Raw genomic sequence first — 25,573 nt, forward strand, 5'->3', positions numbered from 1 at the left:
TCACAAAACTATTCAGCCCAATTAATTCCATCCAGGATGTGACATCCTTGCAACTGGCAATCTGGGCAGCTAAGTGGCATATGAGATTCAATGTCAATAAATTTAAGGTCATGCACCTGGGATGTAAAAATATGCAAGCCACTTATACCCTTAATAGAACTGTGTCAAGCAAATCCATAATGGAGAAGGACATTAAAGTCCTAGTAGATAATAAACCTGGCTGTAGAAAGCAATGCCAGTCAGTAACTGCAAGAAGAAGCAAGGTATTGAGCTGTATTAAAAGGAGCAAATCTTGGTCAATTGAGTACTGTTATCATTAATATTCAGTTAATTCAAAATGCTAGATTACTATGCTTTTCATAAGGAGCCTAATTTTACCTTTGCATAGAGGTAAAAGTCCCAAATGGTTGCCTTCTTTACTGGACACCATAAGGTTCATCTGAAAGAATTAGGGAAGTCAAGAATAGAAGCTGGACACTGCTCCTTCCTAGATTAATACTATAAGTCAAAGTATATTTAATGGACATTTTTAGATATCCTGACTAGTGATGGGCGAATCTGTCCCGTTGTCCTGAAAAATTCGTGAAACGCATTGAAGTCAATGGGCATCAAAATGATTTTGACGCGCGTCGATTTTTACAAAAGTGACTATTTTGTCCAAATGTGTTAAAGTCAATGGGCATCCGAATAATTTTGACACGCGCCAATTTTTTTCTGGTGTGGTCGAGTTTTTCACAGGCAAATTTTTGCCGCAGTTTCACGAAAACATTCCCAGGCGGTGAAATGTGAAAATTCTCCGAGAATCCATGCCTGGCGAATAAATTCTCCCATAACTAATCGTGTCAAGTTTGACAAGGACCTGTTGACAATGATACAAGGTAATTTACTAATGTGGGAAGGGAACATATCAGGTACCAATGTGTTAGAACTCCTAATGCTAGTAGAGCATGGTAACCTGATATTGGTATACTGGATACTGTACAGTGGGTGCCTGATTTTTAAGTAAATCATTCATCTCAGCTCTCTCTTATATGCTATGACAATCATTCTGCACTGCCAAAAAAAAAACAAAAACAACTGAAGCTCAGACAAGTCATTCCAAGCGTAATAAAGTAGCTGAAATGAGCGAAAGCAAATATGTTAGATCAGGGGTCCCCAACCGCCGGGCCGCAGTCTTCAACTGGACCGTCAAATTGGACACAGGCTCTCCAGAATTGGATGCCGACCCCTCCTGACCCCCGGCCCCCAACCCCTCCCTTGGTCCACCGGTTCCCAGGCCAAAAAAGGTTGGGTACCCCTGTGTTAGATCATTCATTGGAAGCCATTCAGTGTTAAAGCATGCACAGAAGGTATAATACAAGAAATACATGGCCATCTCCGCTACATTTTTATATCCAATGTGGGTTTTATATCTAATGAGATTTGTTCATGTGCATTGTAAAAAATTCAAATTTAACATTGCAAATGTAAACCAGTGCCATGATATAAGCATGTCTGGGTCAAGAATCTGTCAAATCTTGCATAAAATATTAAAGTGCCAGTTGCACATTTTATCGGTAATATTTTGTCTCATATTGACATGAACTCTTTTCAATATATTTAAATACAAACATTGAGGACCTTTACTGCAGATATGATCTTCTGACATCAGTCCCCATACTCTCCTATTGCGGTTCTCATTTTCTAAAAACTGTTTAAATGTCTGAAAACAAACGCAATTAAGGACCTTTCCTGCAGACAGCCTCTTCTGACCTCATTCCCCGTTCATTTCATCTGGTCATGGGGATTAGAAGAGATTAGGTGTGAGTGCTGTAAATATGTGACCTTGAAATTATATGGGGACGGGGATATAAAATATGGAAACTGAACCTTCTCACCCTTCAGGGCAAGAGATTTATGTATAAAGAACCTCACACCAATTAGTTGGCATTTGAACCTCAATAAACAAGCAAATCCAATCCTCTTCCTTTTCTGTGAGTCTGTGCTATGGCAGTCTTTCTTTTTTCAGAATGTAATCAATATTATTTATGGAAGAGGCAAGTATATACAGTACAGGAACATCCCAGGTAGTGATGCTCAGGTTGACATGAAACCTGCGGTGACCCATGGGTTTACAACTGGTAGGGAAGGTTGGGGTTGACTTTTTGGGCAGCCATTGCAGGTTAGGGTTGGGTGCTGGTGACTGGGGAAGGACACTCCTCCTCTGCTCCCTGTCTTGGAACCTGATGCAAGCACAGAAGAAGCATAGAGAGTGGAAAAGCTTATGTATGGGTTGGGTTTGGGTCCCACATTTTGCAGGTTAGGGTTGGGTGTGGGTTAAGGTTTTGCATGTTAGGATTGAGTTTTCCCTGACCCCCACATCACTAATCCCAAACTATTCTGCAGTCTCAGACCAGGGTGACACACAGACAAGAAAGATGCCGACATTAGCCCTATCTCATGAAGTTGGTAAGTTAGTTAGAAGATGCAGCTGCCTTTCACTAGAGCACTAGAGATGCAGACATTGTGCCATGCCAATTTTTAATGGGGACCTGTCACCAGCAATTGAGATTAAGATTTTAACATTTTACCATGAGTATGGGGAAATGCTTCTTGCTGTGTTCGTTGAAGTCTGATTGCAACCATGGTGGGTGGGGGCCTTCAAAACACTTTTGGAGATTTTATTGAGTAGATCTACAGCAGGGGTGTCCAAACTGCGGCCGGAGGGCCACACGCAGCCCAGGATGCATATGAATGCGGCCAAGCTTGATACGCTGGGTTCAAGAGGAAATAGGAGGAGGGGGGACTTCGTGTTTGTGTATTTCATGTATGGCCCCAGACAATTTTTCTTTTTCCAATGTGGCCCGGCGAGCCAAAAGTTTGGACACCCCTGATCTACAGTCTGTGTCTGATAAGGTAGAATACAGTATCTCTCCTGCCTGCGCCTCAATTAATTTTGAGCCTCACCTTTGAGTTGCTGATAATAAGCTCTTGAGAATTCCATTAACCAATTTCACTCTCAGTAAAGAAACCCTTGTTCCATAGTTCATAGAGAAAATCCTTGCCTTCATCAGTTTTCTCACTCAAAAAGCTTTTTATATAAAAATAAGGTATTTTTACGTGTCATGCCAGCATAGCCCAAGGTTTCTTTTTTTAGGTTGATACGACCCCTTATAACACTTTTTACAAATAGAGGAAAGTGGTATACACATTGTACAGTGAGTCCAGGTAAATATGCCTATGATTAATTGCCCCATGTAGGCATGAAACGCGTAAGGCTATGATCTTTTTGCACAATGTAAGGAGTGTTGGAAACTCTTTTAAATAAAAATTAAACAATAGACTGTGGTCCAGTTTTGTGCCAGCCTGACGTCTTACATTGGTTTTATGATACTGCACCGTAAATACATAAAAAGCCAGAGGCCGGTGTCTGAGATGGTTCGTTTTATATGTTATTTGCTGCTCACTCTGTGCTCACTTCCTGGATTGTCACTGTGAGGGCCCCGCAGATACAAGAGCTCAAGTGACTGAACACAAGTTACACATGTTTGTTTAGTACTTTTGAAATCAAACACCTTCTTAATATGTTATTAAGGTTGTTAGTTCACAGCTGCTAATGGAAAAAACAGACTAGAACTAAATAAAGCTTCTGCCACAGCCCGAATTATAGAGCCTGAGTCACTCTTTCACAATTTTGGACCATGGCAGTCAGTAGCACAACCAGGTCACAAGGACACAGAGATACATGTGACATTTAGCAGAAATGGTGACCCTGATATAACACAGTGTCGCTTCATTATCTAAAGGACAAACTAGAAAAGGCTTGAGCAGAGCCTGCTGGCCTACAGTTTTAAATGAATTAATAGGTTCATTGATAACACACAGGCATAAATAGGAGGGTAAATGTGCACATATATATATACATATAATTATATAATTATACACATATATATATATATATATATATATATATATATATATATATATATATATATATATATATATATATATATATATATATATATAGATAGTGAAAAAGTTGTTTGTTTGTTTTTGCTCCTGACGAAGATCCCTGTGGGGGATCGAAACGTTGAGGCTTAATAATAAAACATTTTTTGTTTTTTCACTAAAACCCTGTGAGTGCCGCAATCCTTTTTCACTGCTTGTTTCCCATGCTGGCACCCAGGTATTAATGTTGTCTACGGAGTGCACCATTCCTTTGGTTATATATATATCTATATATATATATATATATATATATATATATATATATATATATATATATATATATATATATATATATATCTATATAAATAGATAGATAGATAGATAGATAGAGATAGATAGATAGATATATATATATATATATATATATATTACTCATGTCTGTTTTTTATTTGGCTTCCACTAGTAATGGACGAAAAATTCGCAAAAATGCGCGAAACACGAAAATTTGCTCCCGTCTCAATTTTGACGCTGGGTGTCCGAATAATGCTGACAAAATTTTTTGGACACACGTCCAAAATTTGTTAACGCCGACTGCTAAACGAATTAATTCGCCCACCACTAGCTTCCATCGAATGGAAATAGGTTACACTAAAAGTTAAAGGAACAGTAACATCAAGAAATTAGTGTTTTTATAGTAATCAAAATATAATGTACCGTTGTGCTGCACTGATACAACTAATGTGTTTGCATCAGAAACACTTGCACAAGTCCTTACACAGAACTCTAAACCCATTGTATTCTGCAGAGCTTATCTGCTATGTAACCTGAGCCTTCTATTCTTTTTCAGACTAAATAACTACCCCCAAGGCTACACAGCAGCTTCTTTATATAAACAATAGTAGTGTTTCTGAAGCAAATGCAGCAGTTTTAGGGTTAGGCCACACTGGGCCTTTTGGGGAGATTTGGTCGCCTGGCGATTAGTTTTCCGAAATCACCCGAAGTTTCCTCATGAGGCAACTTCGGAAAACGAATCACCGCATGTGATTAGTGCCGGGGTTTTTTAATTTTAGTCCGCGCAGAGTCAGGGAAGGCGTTTGGGGAGATTGGTCGCCGCAAAGACAAGGCGATTAGTCGCCAGGTGACCAAATCTCCCCAAAACGCCCAGTGTGGACTTACCCTTACCAGAGAAGGACAACACTGCATGATATTTTAGTTACTTAAAAATTATTTAGTTTTTTGGTGTTACTGTTGCTGTGGGGGTGCTACTATACAGTACCATATTTGGTTTACATAAACATTTGGTGAAAGGTTGTGTTGCACGAAGGGCCAGTCTATGGACAATATGATATAAAGTTTAAAATATTTTAGTTATGTCCTACCCAACCACCCACAAGTAATGGGAAGAGTGTCAAGACTATGACCCTGTCTGGTATGGGGTGCTGCTACCATGATGGTAAGTTGAGAATCACAGAGGGCAGTGCCCCACCAGTTACAAGGGACATTCCTGTTGAATTTGAGAGCTAAAATTCAAATTGGAAGGGAGTGCAGAACAAAATTGGGCTCTCTGCACTAGTGATGCTGCCTTCCCCTTGACCTATGTCATAGCTCCTAAAAGTAAGTGTGAGTGGTGGGGTATAGGAAAGCCTGCCTCAGGGCAACCTAGAACATCCCTGTGTTTGGTTATGGAAAGGTACAGAAAAGTCCACCTTGGAGATCGTGGGATGCAGAAGTACCACCATTTACTTGTTGATGCCAACAACCCCACCTAGCACAAGGCTTGAGAACAGGGGTCAAGATCCTGAGTCAATTACAGCTTAAAAGTATTTGTAACACATTTGTCCCCAATACCTTGTTTATTATGAACACTCCTCCTGGTAAGAGAAGTGGAGTTAAGGGCATGACCTTCTTTGTGATGGAAGGATATACAAGAACTGCTATTTGCTTCTTCATGCCAACCACTCCGCCCAGAAAAAGGCAAGAAAAATGGAGTCAAAGGCGTGAGCTCCTGGCAGCCTGATGTTGTAGCCCCAGTGGGCCCCTGACACCCCAGTCCCATGGTGAATATATTCTTAAAACTATATTATTTCTTACTAAGAAAATGAAATGTAAAGTAATAAGGTAGAATGATGAACTATGAACTATTTAAATGAGTGTGTTGCTGAATGCTGATTACATTTCTACCGATGCCCAAGACGCATTAGAACTCACTAATACTCTGTGATGTCCGGAATTCATTAATTAATTGTTTTACTTTTTACTGGCTCCTCCATCCTTCACCAAAGACATATTTCAGACAGCATGTGAAAAAGCACTGATAGATGTACAAGGACGTTCCGTTCTAATAGATTCTGCATCTCTGCATTTTGTGGGTCAGGATGAATTTTCTTGTAAAGGAAGTAAATTAATAATATTCATTTTAAGCTTTACATTATTTTGTAATGGAATTTTTCTTCAGCATTGTCATATGTGCTTTGCCTCTACACATCAGGACTGCATTAGGATCACTAGGGATGTGGTACACCTTAAAATTAACTTTTAGTATGTTCTTGAATGGCTAATTCTAAGCAACTTTTCAATTCAAACCTTCATTTTTTCTTTTGTATAGTTTTGAATAATCTGCCTTCTTCTTCTTCTGACTATTTCCAGCTTTCAAATGGGGGTCGCTGACCCCATCTAAAAACAAATGCTCCATAAAGCTACAATTTTATTGTTATTGATTCTTTGTATTACTCATCTTTCTATTCAAATCTCTCCTATTCTTATTCCAGTCTCTTGTTCACATCAATGCATGGTTGCTGCAAACTGAAGAGCTGATGAAATAAAAGCTAAATAACTCAAAAACCTTCTTCTGACTCGTTCCAGCTTTCCAATTGGGGTCACTGACCCCATCTGAAAAAAAAATGTTCTGCTACTTTCTATCACACATCTTTTTTTAATTAGGCGCTCTCCTATATATATTCCAGTCTCTTATTCAAATCAGTGCAGGGCAATATGAACCCTAGCAACCAGATTGCCGAAATTGCAAAATGAAGATCTGCTGAATAAAAAGCTAAATAACTCAAAAACCACAAATAATAAAAAAATGAAAATTAATTGCAAATGGTCTCAGAATATCACTCTCTATGTCATGCTAAATGTTAATTTAAAAGTGAACCACCCATTTAAGGGGTGTATAAGGAGACGTGGCTTTACTCATCTGACAATCTTATGTTGTTTAAAGGGCATGTAAAGTCTAAAATAGAATAAGGCTAGAAATGCTGTATTTTATATACTAAATATAAACATGAACTTAATGCACCACAAGCCTAATCAAACAAATAATTTATGCTTTCAAAGTTGGCTACAGGGGGTCACCATCTTGTAACTTTGTTAAACATCTTTGCAAGACTAAGACTGTGCACATGCTCATTGGGTCTGGGCTGCTTAGGGATCGTCATAAACAAAGTTGCTTGAGTTCTGCATGGCTGGGAAGTAAGGCGGGGGCTCCCCCTGCTGTTCATAAGTATGATTGTTTCCCTGCTCAACAGTTAGGGACCATCTTACAATTCCTATCCACAGCAGTAAATGAAGGGAGAATTTCACTGCATACAGTCAGGTTTCTTATAAAAACAGTACGCAAATTAAAGTATATTGGAGATAGGTTTCTTTTTCATTAAAGAAAGTAAAAATGGGATTTTATTTTTTCGCCTTTACATGCCCTTTAAGGGATTTGCCTAGTGAATCTTCAGAACAGCTAGAATATGAAAAAGCGAATGAAAAAAATCCATATAAATCAGAGAAACAGAAACTTCCCCTTGCGAGTTATATGTTTTAATAAAAGTGCTTGGCCATCAAAGGAAAACCACAACATTATGTTTTTTTGGCAAGGAAATGAAGCTTATGAATGAAAGTTCTCATTAGTTAAGAGAACAAAATGAAGGGCAAATCTCTATATTTAAGAAGGGAGGAATGACTTTACTACTCAGCAATTATAAGAATGTTATTTACAGTAGAACATTGAGTTCATAGACTATATAAAAATAAAGCAGCCCTGATTTTCCTAATCTACAAAGCCATTTAAGTTAACCATGTAGACTGTACAAAAAGATGCTATTAATATCAAGGGGAGATCTATACACTGAAATAAGCCTCATTCAATGTAACATAAAAAATATGTTCAGCTTTTAAAACTATATTTGGTGAAACTGGGGTGCTTAAAGGGGCTGTTCACCTTTAAATGTACTTTTAGAATCATGTAGAGAGTGATATTCTGGAACAATTTGCAATTGGTTTTCATTTTTTATTATTTGTATTTTGTAGTTATTTATCTTTTAATTCAGCAGCTCTTTAATTTTAGTTCAACTTCCCCTAGCAACCATGCACTGATTTGAATAAGAATAGAAGAGGTCTGAATAGAAATATGAGTAATAAAAAGTAGTAATAACAATACATTTGTAGCCTTACAGAGTATTTGTTTTTTTAAGGGTCTATGACCCCCATTTGAAAGCTGGAAAGAGTCAGAAGGAGAAGGTAAATAATTCAAAAACTGTAAAAAAACGAAGCCCAATTGAAAAGTTGCTTAGAATTAACCATTCTATAACATACTAAAAGCTAACTTAAAGGTGTATCACCCCTTTAATAATATCCCACCTTTAATAATATAGCCTATGATGAAGTGCCTGTGTGCACAAAAAACGTAAGGCTGTGTGTTTTCCACCTTTTGCCTGAAATAAAATCTGAAGTTCCTTTACTTTGCCTATCGTGGTATCTGGGAATGCCTGCTGTTCAGTGATGGGCGAATAAATTCGCCAGGCGTGAATATGCACCGAATTTCCACGTTTTGCCACTGACGGCAAAATTGACGTGAGCATCAGAATTGGGGCGGGCGTCAAAATTGAGGCGGGTGTCAAAATTCTTATTTCGCTAATTTTTCACCAATTAATATAATTTTGCAGGAAATTCATGAATTTTTCGCCAACAAATTCGCCCATCACTACTGCTGTTTTTTTTTTCTGGTTGAATATCTCCACCTTCGTTTTTTCCAATAGTGTGATCCTTAATAACAAGTCAGTGTTCCAAGAAAGGCTCAGTTGATAAATATCGACATCTATTGAATTAACAGGAAGAAAGGTGATCATTGCCCATAGCCTTCTATGGGATTCCACATCCCAGACCAGTTGATCTTTTGACGAGTCTGGATAACAATTTTGTTTGCTGAATATTCTTTGAGTTGATTGCAGAGGCCTTTCAAATTGATCAAATCACTTGAATCCATTAATAAAGATGCTATCAAAGTCTGTGTATTTTGTGATTGACCTGGGATAAATGTCCCCTTGTGTGTTCAGTAATACAATTTTTTTTTTTTTTAAAAAATTGCTGGTTTCTTTTACGGGTCAATATACTTAATATTATTTTATTAGGAAATCTTGTCTATGAACAATGCATATATATGTACAAAGTATTTGCTGCCTACAATATGCAAGAATTTAGGTAGTATACAGTATTTATACAAATGTATAAAATATTTTGCTGGTTTCCATTCTTCATATAGAGGCTTCTCTCTGGATATTCTTGCCAGATCTGCAGGTCAAAAAAGAGATAGTTACATTGAGATGTCGTAAAAAACACTTTATTTCATTTTCTTAAAGGAGAAGGAAAGTCGTTAACCACTTGGGGGTGCCAAATGTTAGGCATTTAAGAGGATCGCTCCGTGGTGCTCACTGGAATAACCCTGGGTTGGTGCAGTTTTCTGCTGTTAGGAGCACCAGCCCAGGGTTTCAGGTAAGTCAATACAATCACTTGGGGTGCCTAACATTTGTCCCTCCCACGTGGTTAACGACTTTCCTTCTCCTTTAAAGGGGATGTAAACTCAAATAATGATGTTCAAATAATTTTTCTGTACTGCGTCGCATATTAACAGTTATAAGTGCATCCTGGGAGATTATTATTACATTATTATTACATTTTCCTGAAAATTTGCTTTGCGGGAAAAAATCTGATTTTCGAGATTTTTTCGGATTTTTCATCCGATTTTTTCTGGTTTTTCATCCGATTTTTTTCAGGTTTTTCATCAGATTTTTTTGGATTTTTCACCCGAAAACTCGATTTTCATATTCTGACTTTTCCATCCTCGTGGTTTCATAAATTCCAAAAAATTAGTGTTTTTTTTAAAAGTCTGATTTTATAAAAAAAAAAATAATCACATTTTTCGGGATTTTTGCATTCAGAGTTCAGTAAATAACCCCCTAAGTATGTTATACTGGTTAAAAAAGTTAATTGTCTTTGTACTTGACATTTTTCTAATGTTTCCTGCCTATGGGTCTTATGACCTGTATGAAGACTCGAGGTCACACATACCGTGGCGCTACAAACACAGACTCATGTTACTGATACATGATTTATTACAATTTTCAAAGCTACCATTGATGTATTGTAAGAGATAATATATGTATTAATGAAATATCTACAGGGTTAAAAGAAAGGTCACCTTGGAGTGAAAGTACTTAGGCTGCATTATAATTCAATTATTAATAATAAATGGAACAGGTTTCATCTAATGTGACCTCAATTTCTAAAGAAGAGACACATTCAGCCCAGGAAGAAATATGAACTGAATAAAGGGATATATCACCATTTTTAATTTCCCTGTTTCAGTATATGCTTAAAAATTCATGAGCTGCTTTCTTTGGCTTAATATATGCTGTTTTCCTGTAACAACATAACATCATGCTGTCAACTATGGTTTTGGTTCCTCTACTTTACAATTACTCAGATAATCTAGATAATCTAGAATTCCATAATGCATGAAAAACTGACTAAACAATACTGAAAGTGGCCCTTGCATCCCTGGGCTGATAGGTTGGTCCAGTGTTCCAGATTGACCTGTGAATGGTTGCCTTAAATCATTGATCCCCAACCTTATTTACCCGTGAGCCACATTTTCATTAAAATTAGTTTGAGAGCAACACAAGCAGGCAAAAAACTCCTGAGAGTTCCAGTTATGGCTGTGATTGGTGATAGGAGGCTCTGTTCTGCAGTACATCTGTTTTTTATGCAACCAATAGTTGCCTACAAACTCAAAATTCAAAAATAAGCACCTGCTTTGGTGACACTGGGAGCAACATCCAAGGAGTTGGTGAGCAACACGTTGCTCACGAGCTACTGGTCGGGGATCACTGTTAAATGCACGATACTAACTAAATGGAACATCAAAAGAAACACTTGGATACAATATACTGTTAATTTAAAGGGCATGTAAAGGCAAAAAAATAAAATCCCATTTTTACTTTCTTTAATGAAAAAGAAACCTATCTCCAATATACTTTAATTAATTAATGTGTACCGTTTTTATAAGAAACCTGACTGTATGCAGTGAAATTCTTCCTTCATTTACTGCTGTGGATAGGAATTGTCAGATGGTCCCTAACTGCTGAGCAGGAAAACAATCATACTTATGAACAGCAGGGGGAGCCCCCGCCTTACTTACCAGCCATGCAGAACTCAAGCAGCTTTGTTTATGATGATCCCTAAGCAGCCCAGACCACACTGAGCATGTGCACAGTCTTAGTCTTACAAAGATATTTAACAGTTACAAGATGGTGACCCCCTGTAGCCAACTTTGAAAGCATAAATTATTTGTTTGATTAGGCTTGTGGTGCAGTAAGTACATGTTTATATTTAGTATACAAAATACACCTATCTCCAATATACTTTAATTAATAAATGTGTACCGTTTTTATAAGAAACCTGACTGTATGCAGTGAAATTCTCCCTTCATTTACTGATGTGGATAGGAATTGTCAGATGGTCCCTAACTGCTGAGCAGGAAAACAATCATACTTATGAACAGCAGGGGGAGCCCCCGCCTTACTTCTCAGCCATGCAGAACTCAAGCAGCCCAGACCACACTGAGCATGTGCACAGTCTTAGTCTTGCAAAGATATTTAACAAAGTTACAAGATGGTGACCCCCTGTAGCCAACTTTGAAAGCATAAATTATTTGTTTGATTAGGCTTGTGGTGCAGTAAGTTCATGTTTATATTTAGTATACAAAATACAGCATTTCTACCCTTATTCTATTTTAGACTTTACAAGCGCTTTAATTTTACAACACCTTTTAAAGCATTTCTATCTTTTCAGTCAACAAATAGTAACAACTAGCTGAATAATGAGGAACAATTTTTTTAAATGACGAGAAAGATCAGCAAAAATGAACTCAAGGCATTGGCCTCCCTTTCATGTAGTTTAGCTTCTAGTCTCCAGAATCATCTAACATTTGAAGTTTTCATTACAGAAAAGAATTCTGAAAAGAAAAAAGGTTCATTCATGAAGTTTAACTGACTGAGTTTTCGGATGAAAATTCTAAAAAATCATGAAAATCAGATGGAAAAATCTGAAAAAAAACGTGAAAATCAGAAGTCAATGGGAGCTGTCCTTTGTAAATTGATAAATCTTTCTCTGCTTTGAGCTTTTGGATGTTTTCTGGTGGAAATTCTTACAAAAATAAGGATTTCAAGGTTTTATTATTCTTATTCAGGTTTGTTCCACATTTTTATTCATTCGTGCTTTTTATATTTGAATATTTGAATAAACAAGTAGACATTAAAGATTTTTTTTAAAATGTGGGTTTAGTTGAGGGTGAAAACACCTCTAAAACTACACAAATTCCAATTTTGATAAATAGGCCTCAGAGTCTCCAAGGAAAAACTTCCACATCCAACTATTGCCCACCTACTAAGTGGAATTGTCCTTTGTTCTGGGAAATGTTAAATTTCCTCGGACCCATTTCACAGGAGAGGGTGTACGTGTAATAGATCCTATGTTGAAAATGAAAGGATATTACAAGACAATATGGATTTTAAAGACCTGCAGAGGGCTCCAAGTCCACAAACACAGCTTCAAACTAATGACCTTCTTGTTTTTAAAAATTAACCAAATAACCCATTTCAACCCTATATAAATGTTTCTGGAAAGAGTCCTTGAAAAAAACATATCCATACAGGTTTTTTTCCATATCAAGCAGAATAGGAACACTCATACAATTCAATGATGATAGCATACCTCAATCCTTCTACAAAAACATTATTAAGTTCCATCTCACACTAGATATATGAGACATTATTGTAAGTCTTGCCTACAAATCAAACCCAATTGGGTGAAAGCAGAGTCGATGATAAGCAGCATCATTGGCACCTAAGTCATCTTTGCTCTGCTACACTGCTTCTTGAAATACCACCAAGATTTAAACATCTCCCTCAAAAAAACAGCCTGAAATGGAAGAGAACAAGTAGTCTTCATATAAGGATTTGCTACAAAAATATAAGGAATATTTGTCAACTTTAGGAAATAAGAGCATCATTTCCAAAATGCTACAGAAGAATTTTAGGGGAATTCCAAAGCATATGTCCTATATTATGCACAGCAGAGGTGGTGCCCTCTTATTTCCCCCAACATGTAACCAGTGGAGTGGGAGCATACTAACAGCTTCCAGACAAGGAACAAAAAAATACATTACTTGATACAAGACTACATTTCTAGTTTGTGATAGCCTTCAAATTTCAAGCCTTTTATAATATGGAGCCTGGCTTTGAATAGGCAGCAGAATTACTCAAAATATTTGAGAAAGAGGGGTCCTACGGGCCCACATTTTTTGTTTTTATCCACACCTTGTCCCTTTGCCAATGGAGTGGTCCCAGCAGCACCCTTGTTTAATTAGCAGGCAACAGAGATAATTTAATTGTGGCTAATTCATATGTCTTTTTGGTAGAAGGAAGTGTGAAGTGGAGCAGAGGGGACAAGCATCAGAAAATAACGTTTCATTAATAAGCCCCTAAATCTTGATAAGAAACATCTTGCTCTGAACATATTTTCTCACATAATGTTGTGTCATTGACAAACACTCAGTGCCAGCTACAAGGTCATTAATAAAGGCATTGAAAAGAAAGCAGCTGACTACAGAAGCCCAAGTTAATCCACTTGTAACATTTGTCCAGCTAATGAATGTTCCATTTATCACAAATCTCTCTTTGGCTTCTGTCACTCAGGGTTTTTTTATTGTGTCCTCCAACAGCAAATAGTAAGAATTATAATCCAGTCCTTGGCAAGAACACACGGGATATTCATCTGGTGCTCTATGGCTCAATTAGAGCCAATTAAAGTCTTAAATTATCTGGTTAAGCGGTACGTTTATTTAGGAGGTTGTGGGTGTTATAAAACTCTGCTGTCTTCACCTTTTCTGGAATTAATTCTGGAGGGCCAAAAACAGATTTACAAAACTGAAGAAACTGCATTAAGTGATTGATGCCATTGTATTAAGTAGATTTATCAATGGTCAAATTTCGAATTGAATAAAAACTTCGAAAGTCTAATTCAAAAAGACCAAGTTTTTTTGGGTTGAATAGGTCCATTTCGATCGAATAGGTTCGTATTGGGCCCGAATTCAGATTTTTCGAGAAAACAGCCCTAGTCTTCTGGAAAGTCATGTAAATATTAAGGGGCATATTTATCAAGGGTCGAATTTCGAATTGAAAAAACTTCAAAATTCAAAAAGACCAACTGAAATTAAGTTGAAGGTTTTTTTTTGGAATAGGTTAGTTTTTGGGCGAAATCGAATTGTTCAAATCGAAGGAATAGCGTATTCGATCGAATTCGATTCAAAGTATTTCCTAAAAAAAACCTTTGATTTTTCAAAGTCCACCAATTGACTCCAAATAGGTTCTGGGAGGTCCCCATAGGCTACAACAGCAATTCGGCAGATTTTTAGACGGTGAATGGTCGAAGTCGAATTTTTGCAAATTCAAATCGAATTTGGACTATTCCCTAGTCGAAGTACACAAAAATAGCTTGAAATTCGAATCTTTTCAATTCAAAAATTCACCTCAACCTTCGATAAATCTGCCCCTTAGTGTAGTTAAGTTTAATAAGTTAATGTAATAGGTTTGTATGGCTGTTATGGTGAAACATGTAAGGGGTTGTTTATTATTATTGCCATGTTTTCTGCACTTTTGCACCCAGCCCTGTTGTTGAGCACCACACTCCTGTCCTTTCTGCATGAATACAGCACTGCCATTGAGAGGCAATACTATATTCGTTGAACTGGGCACAAAGGTGACTTCTTGCCAACCCCTTATCAGTCATCTATGTGCAAGTAGGGAACACCTATGGAAAGGGCTACCTTGTACCTTCTAGCTATACACTCTGCACCATGCACCACCAGATTATAGATGAACCCAGATGCAAACATTTCTAATGGCCTATCTCACGTACACCTGTATGTTGTCGTTTTACCAAAGCCTGAAAAATCATTTTCTAAGAAAAAATTAATTTGCAAAAAGAAAGTGTTTTCTGCCTCTAGGTTCACATGTATATATATGTAATAATCTGATCGATTTATGTTAAACTCCCATTAAAGCCAAAATGTTAATAAAATGCCTGATTGAGACATGATATGCTCAGGGGGTTATTTGCTACAAAAAGCTTGAATCCGAAAACCTGGCATCTCAAAGCAGTCGAGCTCGTGTATAAGTCAATGGCAGATGTCCCTATCCCAGTTTGAAGATATTGTGGTCTGGGCTGGGTTTCGCCCAGTAATCCTAAAAATTTGGGGTTTTGATGCAATAATCCAAAACAATAGAGCAATTACCAAGTAAATTCTGAAAAATTTGTACAATTCGGGTTTTCACGTGACTTTGTCAAGTGTTTTCCTGACCTGACTTTTTCGAGTCATTTTATTGATAAATAAGGTAAAATTGTGGATGGGAGTTTGGTCGAGCTTTGTTTAATAAAGGAAAGAGATAAATTTGAATTTTAGTATACAACCCCCTTAAACTTTGTTCTATGTATTTTTTATGTATTACAGGTATGGGATCCATTATCCAGAAACCCATTATCCGGAAAGCTAAAAATTACGGAAAGGCCATCTCCCATAGACTCCATTTTATCCAAATAATCCAAATTATCAAAAGTGATTTCCTATTTCTCGGTAACAATAAAACAGTACCTTGTAATTGGTCCAAACTAAGATATAATTTTTTTTTTATTGGAAGCAAAAACCAGCCTATTGGGTTTATTTAATGTTTACATGACTTTCCAGAAGACTAGGCCTGTTTTCTCGAAAAGTTTTTCAGGGCTAGTTTCGCTAAAAAACTCACATTTTTCGAGATTTATTATGCCCCGCAGCTGCTAAAAGTCCGAATCTGAAAATATTCCAGCTAAAACCTGTCGAACTCATGTAAAGGTCAATGGCAGAGGTCCCTTTAAATGTTTGATGATGTTTTTTACCTTCATGAATTTTGGGTGTTTTACGCTCGGAAACGCTCTGTGGTTTGCACTCAAAAACTCAATATATTCAAGGTATTCAAGGTTTTTTAGCCTATAAACTCGAAAAAAAAAATTTACATTCTGATCTTTTCATAAATAAGCAAAGATTCAAGTTTGTGAGCTTATTCGAGGTAGAATAATGCACAAACTCAACCTTTAATAAATAACCCCATAAAGGTATGGAGATCCATATTGTGAGAAGATCTGTTATTCAGATAAACTCGGTCCCAAGCATTCTTTATAGCAAGTCCCATACCTGTATTCTACATTATAAACCAAATTTACTGTATATTGCCCAAAGTGAAGGAATCTAGTGCAGAACATCCCAAGTTTTCCAAATGTTTTCTGTACAAAATAAATGAAAGCTAGTGCCTTCCTTATCACCAGATTCCTTGATGCTGCTCTGAATACAAACTATTTACAAACAAATGAGCAGCCACACTTCTCAGGGATGATCCGGCAGCTGTAATGTCACCATGGGGTGAGAGTAAGTCAGGCGCCTGGCATTGACGAAAGATGTACTTGCCAGCGACGTGCCATCACAGAGATAACAGGACTATCTTGTTATCAGTGTCACGCTATGAACACACCTGTTTTTTTGCCCTTGAAAATCCTTTGAATTGACCTTTTCCCTCTAAAACAACAATCCTGTATACTACAAATCACAAATCTTTTATTTTAGGTTTAATGAAATAAATGATAATTAAAATCTTACTTATTGCTTAAAAAGATTTAAGCTGTAGGTAATAACAAGTACAACCTGGTAATTATTACAATTATACAGCATAGCTAATGGATTCAATTTAATTGCGTAATTTGTAAACCTATCAAGTTCACAAAGCTGTATTAACTGGTTCACTTTATTGCACCACTTTAAGCAAAATGATCTATGCAGTCATTTATTTATTTCCATGTAATAATACCAGTGCAACTTTGTGCTGCACAGTAACCCATTACATCTATAGGTATGGAACCCGTTAACCAGAAACTCATTATCCAGAAAGGCCATCTCCTCTAGAGTGCATTTTAAGAAAATCGATATTTTAAAAATGATTTCCTTTATGCCTATAATAATAAAATAGGACCTTGTACTTAATTCCAACTAAGACATAATTGATCCTTATTGAAAATAGAACAATCCTATTGGGTTTAATTAAGATTAAGATTTTTTAGTAGTATGGAGATCCACATTATGGAAACATCCTTATCTAGAAAACCCCAGGTCCTGAGCATTCTGGATAACAGGTCCCATACCTGTACTTGGATATTTGCTATTATTAAGAAAGAGAAAGGCAAATAAAGGGCATAGGAATACATGGTACATGTAAATGGCACGTACCTGGGGGCAAGGCGTGTGTTTATATGGAATAAAATTAAATAAATGATGAGTTTAATATCTCGCTCTCGGGATGCGTTATTCTGAAACTCGATATCCAGAAATCCTGGAATTACAGGATGCCTGTCTCCCAAAGACTCCATTTTATCCAAATGATCCAAATAATTTTTCTAAAGGATCCCTTTTCTCTGTAATAATAAAACAGTACCTTGTACTTGATCCCAACTAAGATATAATTAATCCTTATTGGAAGCAAAACCAGCCTATTGGGTTTATTTAATGTTTAAATGATTTTCTAGTAGACTTAAGGTATGAAGATCCAAATTAGGAAAGATCTTATCCGGAAAACCCCAGGTCCCGAGCATTCTGGATAACAGGTCCCATACTTGAATACAAGCAGTCCTGTCCGTGTATTTAGTCTCAAATATTCATACTTGTTCTGTATACAAAGTAAGTTATAAAGTAAAAAGCTTGATACATCTATGTATATGTATTTGGAATATATTTTTTACACAAGGTTTTTGGTAATTACCTGGGATTTAATTGAGTGACTGTTTTACCCTTGCATATTTTCTTTTTGCTATATGACATATTGAATAAAAAATGGTTACAAGTATGGGATCTATTATATTAGTGTGGCAAAAAAAATGAAACATGAAATGTACCCAATCGGACTAATTGTTACCAATATGGATTCATGCAGCTTAGTTATCTTCAAGTTCAAGGTACTGTTTTATTATCAATAGGGATCCCATACCTGTACTATGTGTGGAGTGATATGTGGTGACTTAATGAAATATGGAAGACCCAAGATACTTAAGGAGATAACTGACGTTATTTACATGAGTATCTGGTATGCAGGGGCACGGTAACCATATAGGAACTTGAGGGTCTGTGCCTAGGGCAGCCCTTGGATATCTATATGGAAAATAAAACTTTTATTCAAAAAAAAAAAAAAAATAACCTCTTCCCCTGCTGCCAGTTTTCCATGAAATCTGGTGGCAGAGGTGGAGGGGGTAAAGAGGTCCAATGCCTAGGACATCACCGGACCAAAAAACAGCCATGCTGGTTAGTAAGTAACGGCCCCATTCAGTATTCCAATGTAACTGGCCCTGGAAATGAGGTTTTGTATCAGTCCGAAGTGACTTATATGTGCATATTTCACAAGCTACAGTATATCCAGTGTGCACCTTACACTTTTGTCTAGTGTATTAAGGTGCAATTCCAACTTCCTTGTTTGATTTTAAGGATATTAAAGAATGAGGTCACTTAGTTCATTGAGTATTATCGTCATTGTATCTGTATGGTATTATATCAGGGGAGTTTTGTTTTGTTTTTTGCAGGCTTTTCCCACTTTTCCAGAGATCTATTCGCTATTACTATTTGAAATATACTAGATTGGTCAAAAGCCATTGCTGGTTGTTGCTATGGGTGCTTCCTCTGGGGAAGAAACTAAAGAAAACGTCTTTATGACCTGTAACTCCATTTTACAACCCACCTCCATCTTTACTTGAACTTTAGGATGGAAGTTGCTAAAATTGGTTTGATTTCCCAAAGGATTTCCTTACTTTGGCACTTTGCAAAATGGGGTAGTCTATTTTGGACAACCAATTCCCACAGTTTTATCTGTAATCTGGAGCAGAAGGTACATGTTTGTGTGGAGGCCACAAGTGGCCGTCCATTATGATGCAGGTGGGAAACATTTTCCTTGGTGGGTCATGTCCCACATCCAACCACTTCACGGCCAGTACAAAAGTAAATGAAATATAGTATAGGATGCCTATAGGAATAAAAGGCAAAAGTTTGCATAGGTGTAGTAACCAATAATAACCAGTAAGATGTGTTTATATAGGTGACCAATAAATGTTACTGGCTGATTGGCTGCTGTAGGTGGCTTAACCTATAACAAACTTTGAACCTTTTATTCCATAACCCCTTGTGTTTTCAAAACTTGCAAATTATTGTACCATGACTAAAATCAGGAGTGAGGCAACTCTCGTCATAGTTAGTAGAAATTCTTACAAAAATTGCAGAATGTAGCTTTAACTAAAGCAAAGGCTACATCCAAATTTGATTAAAATAATAATAACACGGATGAATAATGTTGTGCCATGACCTTACCTTTCATATAAAACTATTGTTCCTCTGCTTTTGGTACAAATTTAAGTACACTTTTTACATTCTGGATTTCTGAGAGGTTGAACGCCGGCCCTGGAAGTTTTACTGCTCCTGGAATAGGTTTCTTTTCTTCACTCTTTTCTTCAGATTCTGGCGTTGGGACATGCTATAAGAAATGAGGGACACATAGTTGAGACAGAGAACAGAGAACTTTTTATTTATTTGAAGACATGACTGTAGATATTGCAATAACTATAACAAACAGGGGAAAGTTGTGCTCACCACTAGTTTTTAAAATCATTAGGCGGGGGTGTCTATATGTTTTTTGTGGTCACACCCTCATTGCACCCCCGCCTAATGATTTTAAAAACTAGTGGTGAGCACAACTTTCCCTTGTTTGTTATAGTTATACAGGAGCAGTGACCAGCTCCATGTTGTAGCTCCCACCCCCTCCAACTATAGTCAGGTGATCCCACTGGTGTCTAATAAAAGGGCAGCCAAGTTTGGGAGTTTTACTTTGAAAGCAGCTAGTAAGTTGCAGGTAAAACGTATTCGTCCCTTTTATAAAATGTATAATTAAACCATAGAATTCTTAATGAATCAGATGAAAATTAAGCGTAGGACTGGCCAGATATGGGATGACTTTGACGTAGTTGGCCAGCTTAAATATATTGCAATATATGGACAAACAATCCCCGTTTTGTTTAAAGGGTAAGGCATTTTTCAGTAGCAGTATGCACAAAATGTCGCTGTCTTAAATATATTGATAATGGGTTGAGTGCAGAGGAATCTTGTATTTGTCTATATATATATATATATATATATATATATATATATATATATATATATATATATACATAAAAATTGTAGAACGCCTCCTGCACTCACTTATCTGGGTTTGTTGCCCTGGTGCTAACAGAATATATGTATAAAAATCGAATGAAAGCTGTTGCACAACAGGGTCTTGCAAAAAAAGTAATAATTTATTATTGCACAGATCGACGTTTCGACCCTCACTGTGGCCTTTGTCATTCGATTTTTATATATATATATAAATATATATATATATATATATATATATATATATATATATATATATATATATATATTGGAAAGACCCGCACTCCAATTTGTAGTTAATTAAACAAAATCTTTATTTAGTGATAAAGATTTTGTTGAATTAACTACTAATTGGAGTGTGGGTCTTTCCAATAAATCTATGTGCAACATATTTGACCCTGCACCCGCATATACTAGTGGAAGTCCGGATTTGAGTGTGGCTGTTTACTATTGACTATAATACTGTGTGTGTGTGTGTATATATATATATATATATATATATATATATATATATATATATATATATATATATATATATATATATATATATATTCATATGTTATATTTTTGTGTGTATCTTTAGGATGAAAATAGTTCTATCCCTAGAATGTATGTTAGTGGTAGCTTAAATTCCAAGAACCAGAGATCAATTTGTGGTTCTTCATTGATTTGGTTCTTTTGTTGTAATTCCCCCAGGGTCAAAAATGTTCAGGAAATTTAAACCCCTTGAATATGGAGCCTCTATATATATATTTTCCACGTTTCTACTATTGTAAGACTCTAGCTCTAATTATCATCCCAGCAAGATAAAGAACAACGGGATAAACATAGGTGCTGGTAGATAATTATATTCAAATCCTGACCCAGGGGGAAATATATTTACTTGGATTACATTGATGTTTCAGGCTGTATTAGAGGCATCACTCTCCCTATTGTGCTGCAGTACAGGGACTTTCAAAAGCCTGGCAAAATAAGGAGCAAGTGCATAGTGGACTAATACGTCCTGTATATAACCTATAGCCAGTAATACCAGGTTATATTGAAAAGATCGTACATATTCAATCGTGCATAATTATACAGTTATGGGACCTGTTATCCAGAATGCTCGGGACCTGGGATTTTCTGCATAAGGAATCATTCCATAATTTGGATCTCCATACCTGAAGTCTGCTCAAAAATCATTTAAACATTATTAAAACCCAATAGGATTGTTTTGCCTTTAATAACGATGAATCATAATTCAGAGATTTCTGGATAACAGATATACCAGTACTATATGAACATGGTGGCACCAAGCAATCATACTGATACAATTGCTTTATTGCAGCAATAATACAATCCCACTGTAAAATGGGCTGTACATCCATCTTGCTGGATGTCATTTACACTACACAATTTTCCCTTATACTTTATGACTAATTAGGACTGAATTTAGGTTAACAAATCTGACACATGCAAACAATTTTGAAATTTGTGGTGTTAATATAGCCTTGAGCTTACCCTTATAGGGCAATGTAATAAAAGTCACAAAGTTCTAGTAACCCATAGCAACCAACCAGTAGATATAATTTACCTGGTTACCTGTTCCAAAAGGAAACATCCGATAAATTGCTATTATTAGCATTACCCCCTACGATTTGTGGTCATCAATATACATACACATGATCATTTTGTGGCAGAGGTTTGAGAACATATGATTTAAAGTGATTCACCTTTAAACTTTTAGTATGATGTAGAGAGTAATATTCTGAGACAAATTGCAATTGTTTTTTATTTTTTATTATTTGTATTTCTTTTAGTTGTTTAGCTTTTTATTCAGCAGCTCTCCAGTTTGCAATGTCAGCAATCTGGTAACTAGGGTACAAATAACCCTAAAAGCCATGCACTGATTTGAATAAGAGATTGGAATTTGAATAGGAGAGGGTCTAAACAGAAAGATGATTAATAATAAGTAACAATAACAATACATGTGTAGTCTTACAGAGCATTTGTTCTTTAGATTGGGTCAGTGACCCCTATTTGAAAGATGGAAAGAGTCAGAAGAAGAAGGCAAATAATTAAAAAACTATATAAAAAAGAAATAACGTAGAACAATTGAAAAGTTGCTTAGAATTGGCCATTCTATAACATACTAAAAGATCATTTAAAGGTAAACAAGTCACTAAACCCTGAAGCTGACAAAGCTTGCAATGTGCTTTTGTTTCTCTTTTTTGCGTTTTGTAAAAGTGACACTTAACAATAGAAAATCAGTATTAAACGTGTCATATATCTATCTATGTATAAATATATATATATATATATATATATATATATATATATATATATATATATATATATATATATATATATATATATATAGCAGGATTATAGAAAAATACCCGCACTCCTTCACATGCGTTTTTATGCCGGGTGCATGGCCAAATATGGTTATATAGAAAAATGGCAAAAAAGGACCAGCACTCCGTGTTCCAAGAAAGTCAAAATGGTTTATTCAAAACTCACAGTGTCTCCAACGTTTCGACCCTCTTTGGGGTCTTTATCAAGGATAAAGTGCTGTGTTTTACAAATCTTTAAATACCCACAAACCCTCCACAAGTGACGCCCTTTTAAAGATTTGTAAAACACAGCACTTTATCCTTGATAAAGACCCCAAAGAGGGTCGAAACGTTGGAGACACTGTGAGTTTTGAATAAACCATTTTGACTTTCTTGGAACACGGAGTGCTGGTCCTTTTTTGCCATTTTTCTATATATATATATATATATATATATATATATATATATATATATATATATATATATATATATATATATATCAAGTAGTAGAACCGGCACTCACCCTCAGAACGTCAGGCCCCGGGTGCTACTTCAGAAATTAGCATATTGGATCATTTAAGAGCACTCACGGGTGTTGTGAAGAATACTTTTTATTGGAGTGTTACAATCTACCCCATATCAACGCGTTTCTGTTCGGTTCATCCTGACGACGGTTCAGAGAGAACCGAAACGCGTTGATGTGGGGTAGATTGTAACACTCCAATAAAAAGTATTCTTCACAACACCCGTGAGTGCTCTTAAATGATCCAATATATATATATATATATATATATATATATATATATATATATATATATATATATATATATATATATAGATTTACAAACAGACACAGATATGTTTTTCCTTCACTCTGTGCTTGATGCTTTATTTAAGACAACCTATAACCTAAGTGAGTGGGAATGTTTACTTGCATTACTTGTGTTCAGAGGTCTAACTCCCAAATGGGATTTTTCAGCCTTTCTTATTAAACAAAATATCTGCATTATTAATTAATTTATTAATTAACTTATTTTTCTACCAAAATTGAAATACCTAATATTGAAAGTATTCATTAATTTATTAGTTTACCTAATATTGAAAGTATTCATTAGAGCTTTACGTTGCCCCCTACAATCCTACCCCCCCCCTGCAACTGCAGGGTCTGCTTCCTCTGTAGTTACACCCCTGGTGAAATCCTGAGTCCAAGAGGGCAACTGCACTAGTCCCTGGGTCAACTCTGTGCCAAGAATGAATTGCAATAATTTAGGGGCCTATTTATTATACTGTGTAAAAAGTGGAGTGAAACATTACCTGTTTACCTGTGATATTGCCCTGAACAACCAATCAGCAATTAGATTTCAAGAGTTAGAAAACTAAAGCAAATATCTGATTGTTTGCTATGAGCAACATCATTGGTAATGTTTCACTCCACTTTTTACACAGCGTAATAAAGAGGCCCCTAAATTATTGCAATTCATTCTTAGCACATAGTTGATCCTAGTTGTCCTATATATATTCCAGGATCTCATTCAAATGTCTGCCTGGTTGCTAGGGTAAATAAAACCCTAGCAACCATGTGGCTGCTGAAATACCAAACTGGAGAGCTGCTGAACAAAAAACTGAAAAACCATAAAAGATAAAACATGAAGACCAAATGCAAACTGTCTTAGAATTTCATCATACTAAAAGTTAATTTAAAGGTAAACTACCACTTAAGATTTTTCCTCTCCTTTCCTCTAAATGAAGTATGCCTTCACCTGCGATTGAAGGATCTAATGGTGAATAATGCAGGGATAAAACCCTTCCCTCATAACTTTTATCAGCTTGGCTGCTATTTGGACTTTCTACATGGGGCCTTACCACTGCTTTGTAAAGGGGAAGAATTTCCCTCTCCTCTCATTTATCTATACCCCTTTTAAAACAGGACAATACAGGTATGGGATCCATTATCCAGAAACCCATTATCTAGAAAGTGACAAATTACGGGAAGGCCGTCTCCCTTTGACTAATTATATTTCCAAATAATCCAAATTTTTCAAAATGAATTCCCTTTTCTCTGTAATAATAATAATACAGTACCGTGTATTTGATCCAAACTAAGATATAAAATCAGCCTATGAGGTTTATTTAATTTTTAAATGATTTTCTAGGAGACTTAAAGGGGAGCCGTCACCAACAAAAAATTATTCCAAATCCTATTTTATCATGTTAGTCAAGCAAAATTAACTTTAATTACACTGTATAAATTATCTGAATCTTGTTTTTATCAGTCTGGGAATTCATAATTACAGCAAGTAGGCAGGAGCCATTTTGTGGACACTGTTATTAATGCAAGCCTTGCATTATCTCAGAATCTTGTTTGTGCACCAGAATGGGGGACCTGATGTCCATCCCCATGCCCTGGTTACACAATTATATGGTTAAGAGAAATGGGGGAATGTGTGGAGAGCAGTGACATCTAGGAAGTGCTGAATGGAAAGTGAAAGTAATTGTCTGCCCCGCCTCTATGCGGCATAGAGGAGGGGCAGACAATATTTGATTGACAGCTGAGATTTTTAAATGAGTTTACAACAGCTATAAACACTTTAACAGAAAAAAGAATTTGACAAGGACTTATTATACAGCTTTTTATGTGTGTGTGACAGGTCCACTTTAAGGTATGAAGATTCACATTCTGGATAACAGGTCCTATACCTGTACCTTGCTGGCCGTTCCTGCTGGTGGATTCCATTTTTGT

At 36.2% G+C, this 25,573-nt stretch overlaps 1 protein-coding gene across 1 annotated transcript in view; it reads right to left on the minus strand.

The window, feature by feature from the left end:
* Positions 1–9,290: 9,290 nt before the first annotated feature.
* The window catches only part of smpx.L (small muscle protein X-linked L homeolog), a 42,861-nt gene continuing 26,578 nt past the window's right edge, over positions 9,291–25,573 (minus strand). The window contains 2 exon segments of the mRNA NM_001086252.1: positions 9,291–9,486; positions 19,682–19,844. Coding sequence (NP_001079721.1) covers positions 19,695–19,844 — 150 coding nt within the window. The 3' untranslated portion in view covers positions 9,291–9,486; positions 19,682–19,694.

This window comes from Xenopus laevis, chromosome 2L (assembly GCF_017654675.1).
Source record: "Xenopus laevis strain J_2021 chromosome 2L, Xenopus_laevis_v10.1, whole genome shotgun sequence".
Taxonomy (NCBI): Eukaryota; Metazoa; Chordata; class Amphibia; order Anura; family Pipidae; genus Xenopus; species Xenopus laevis.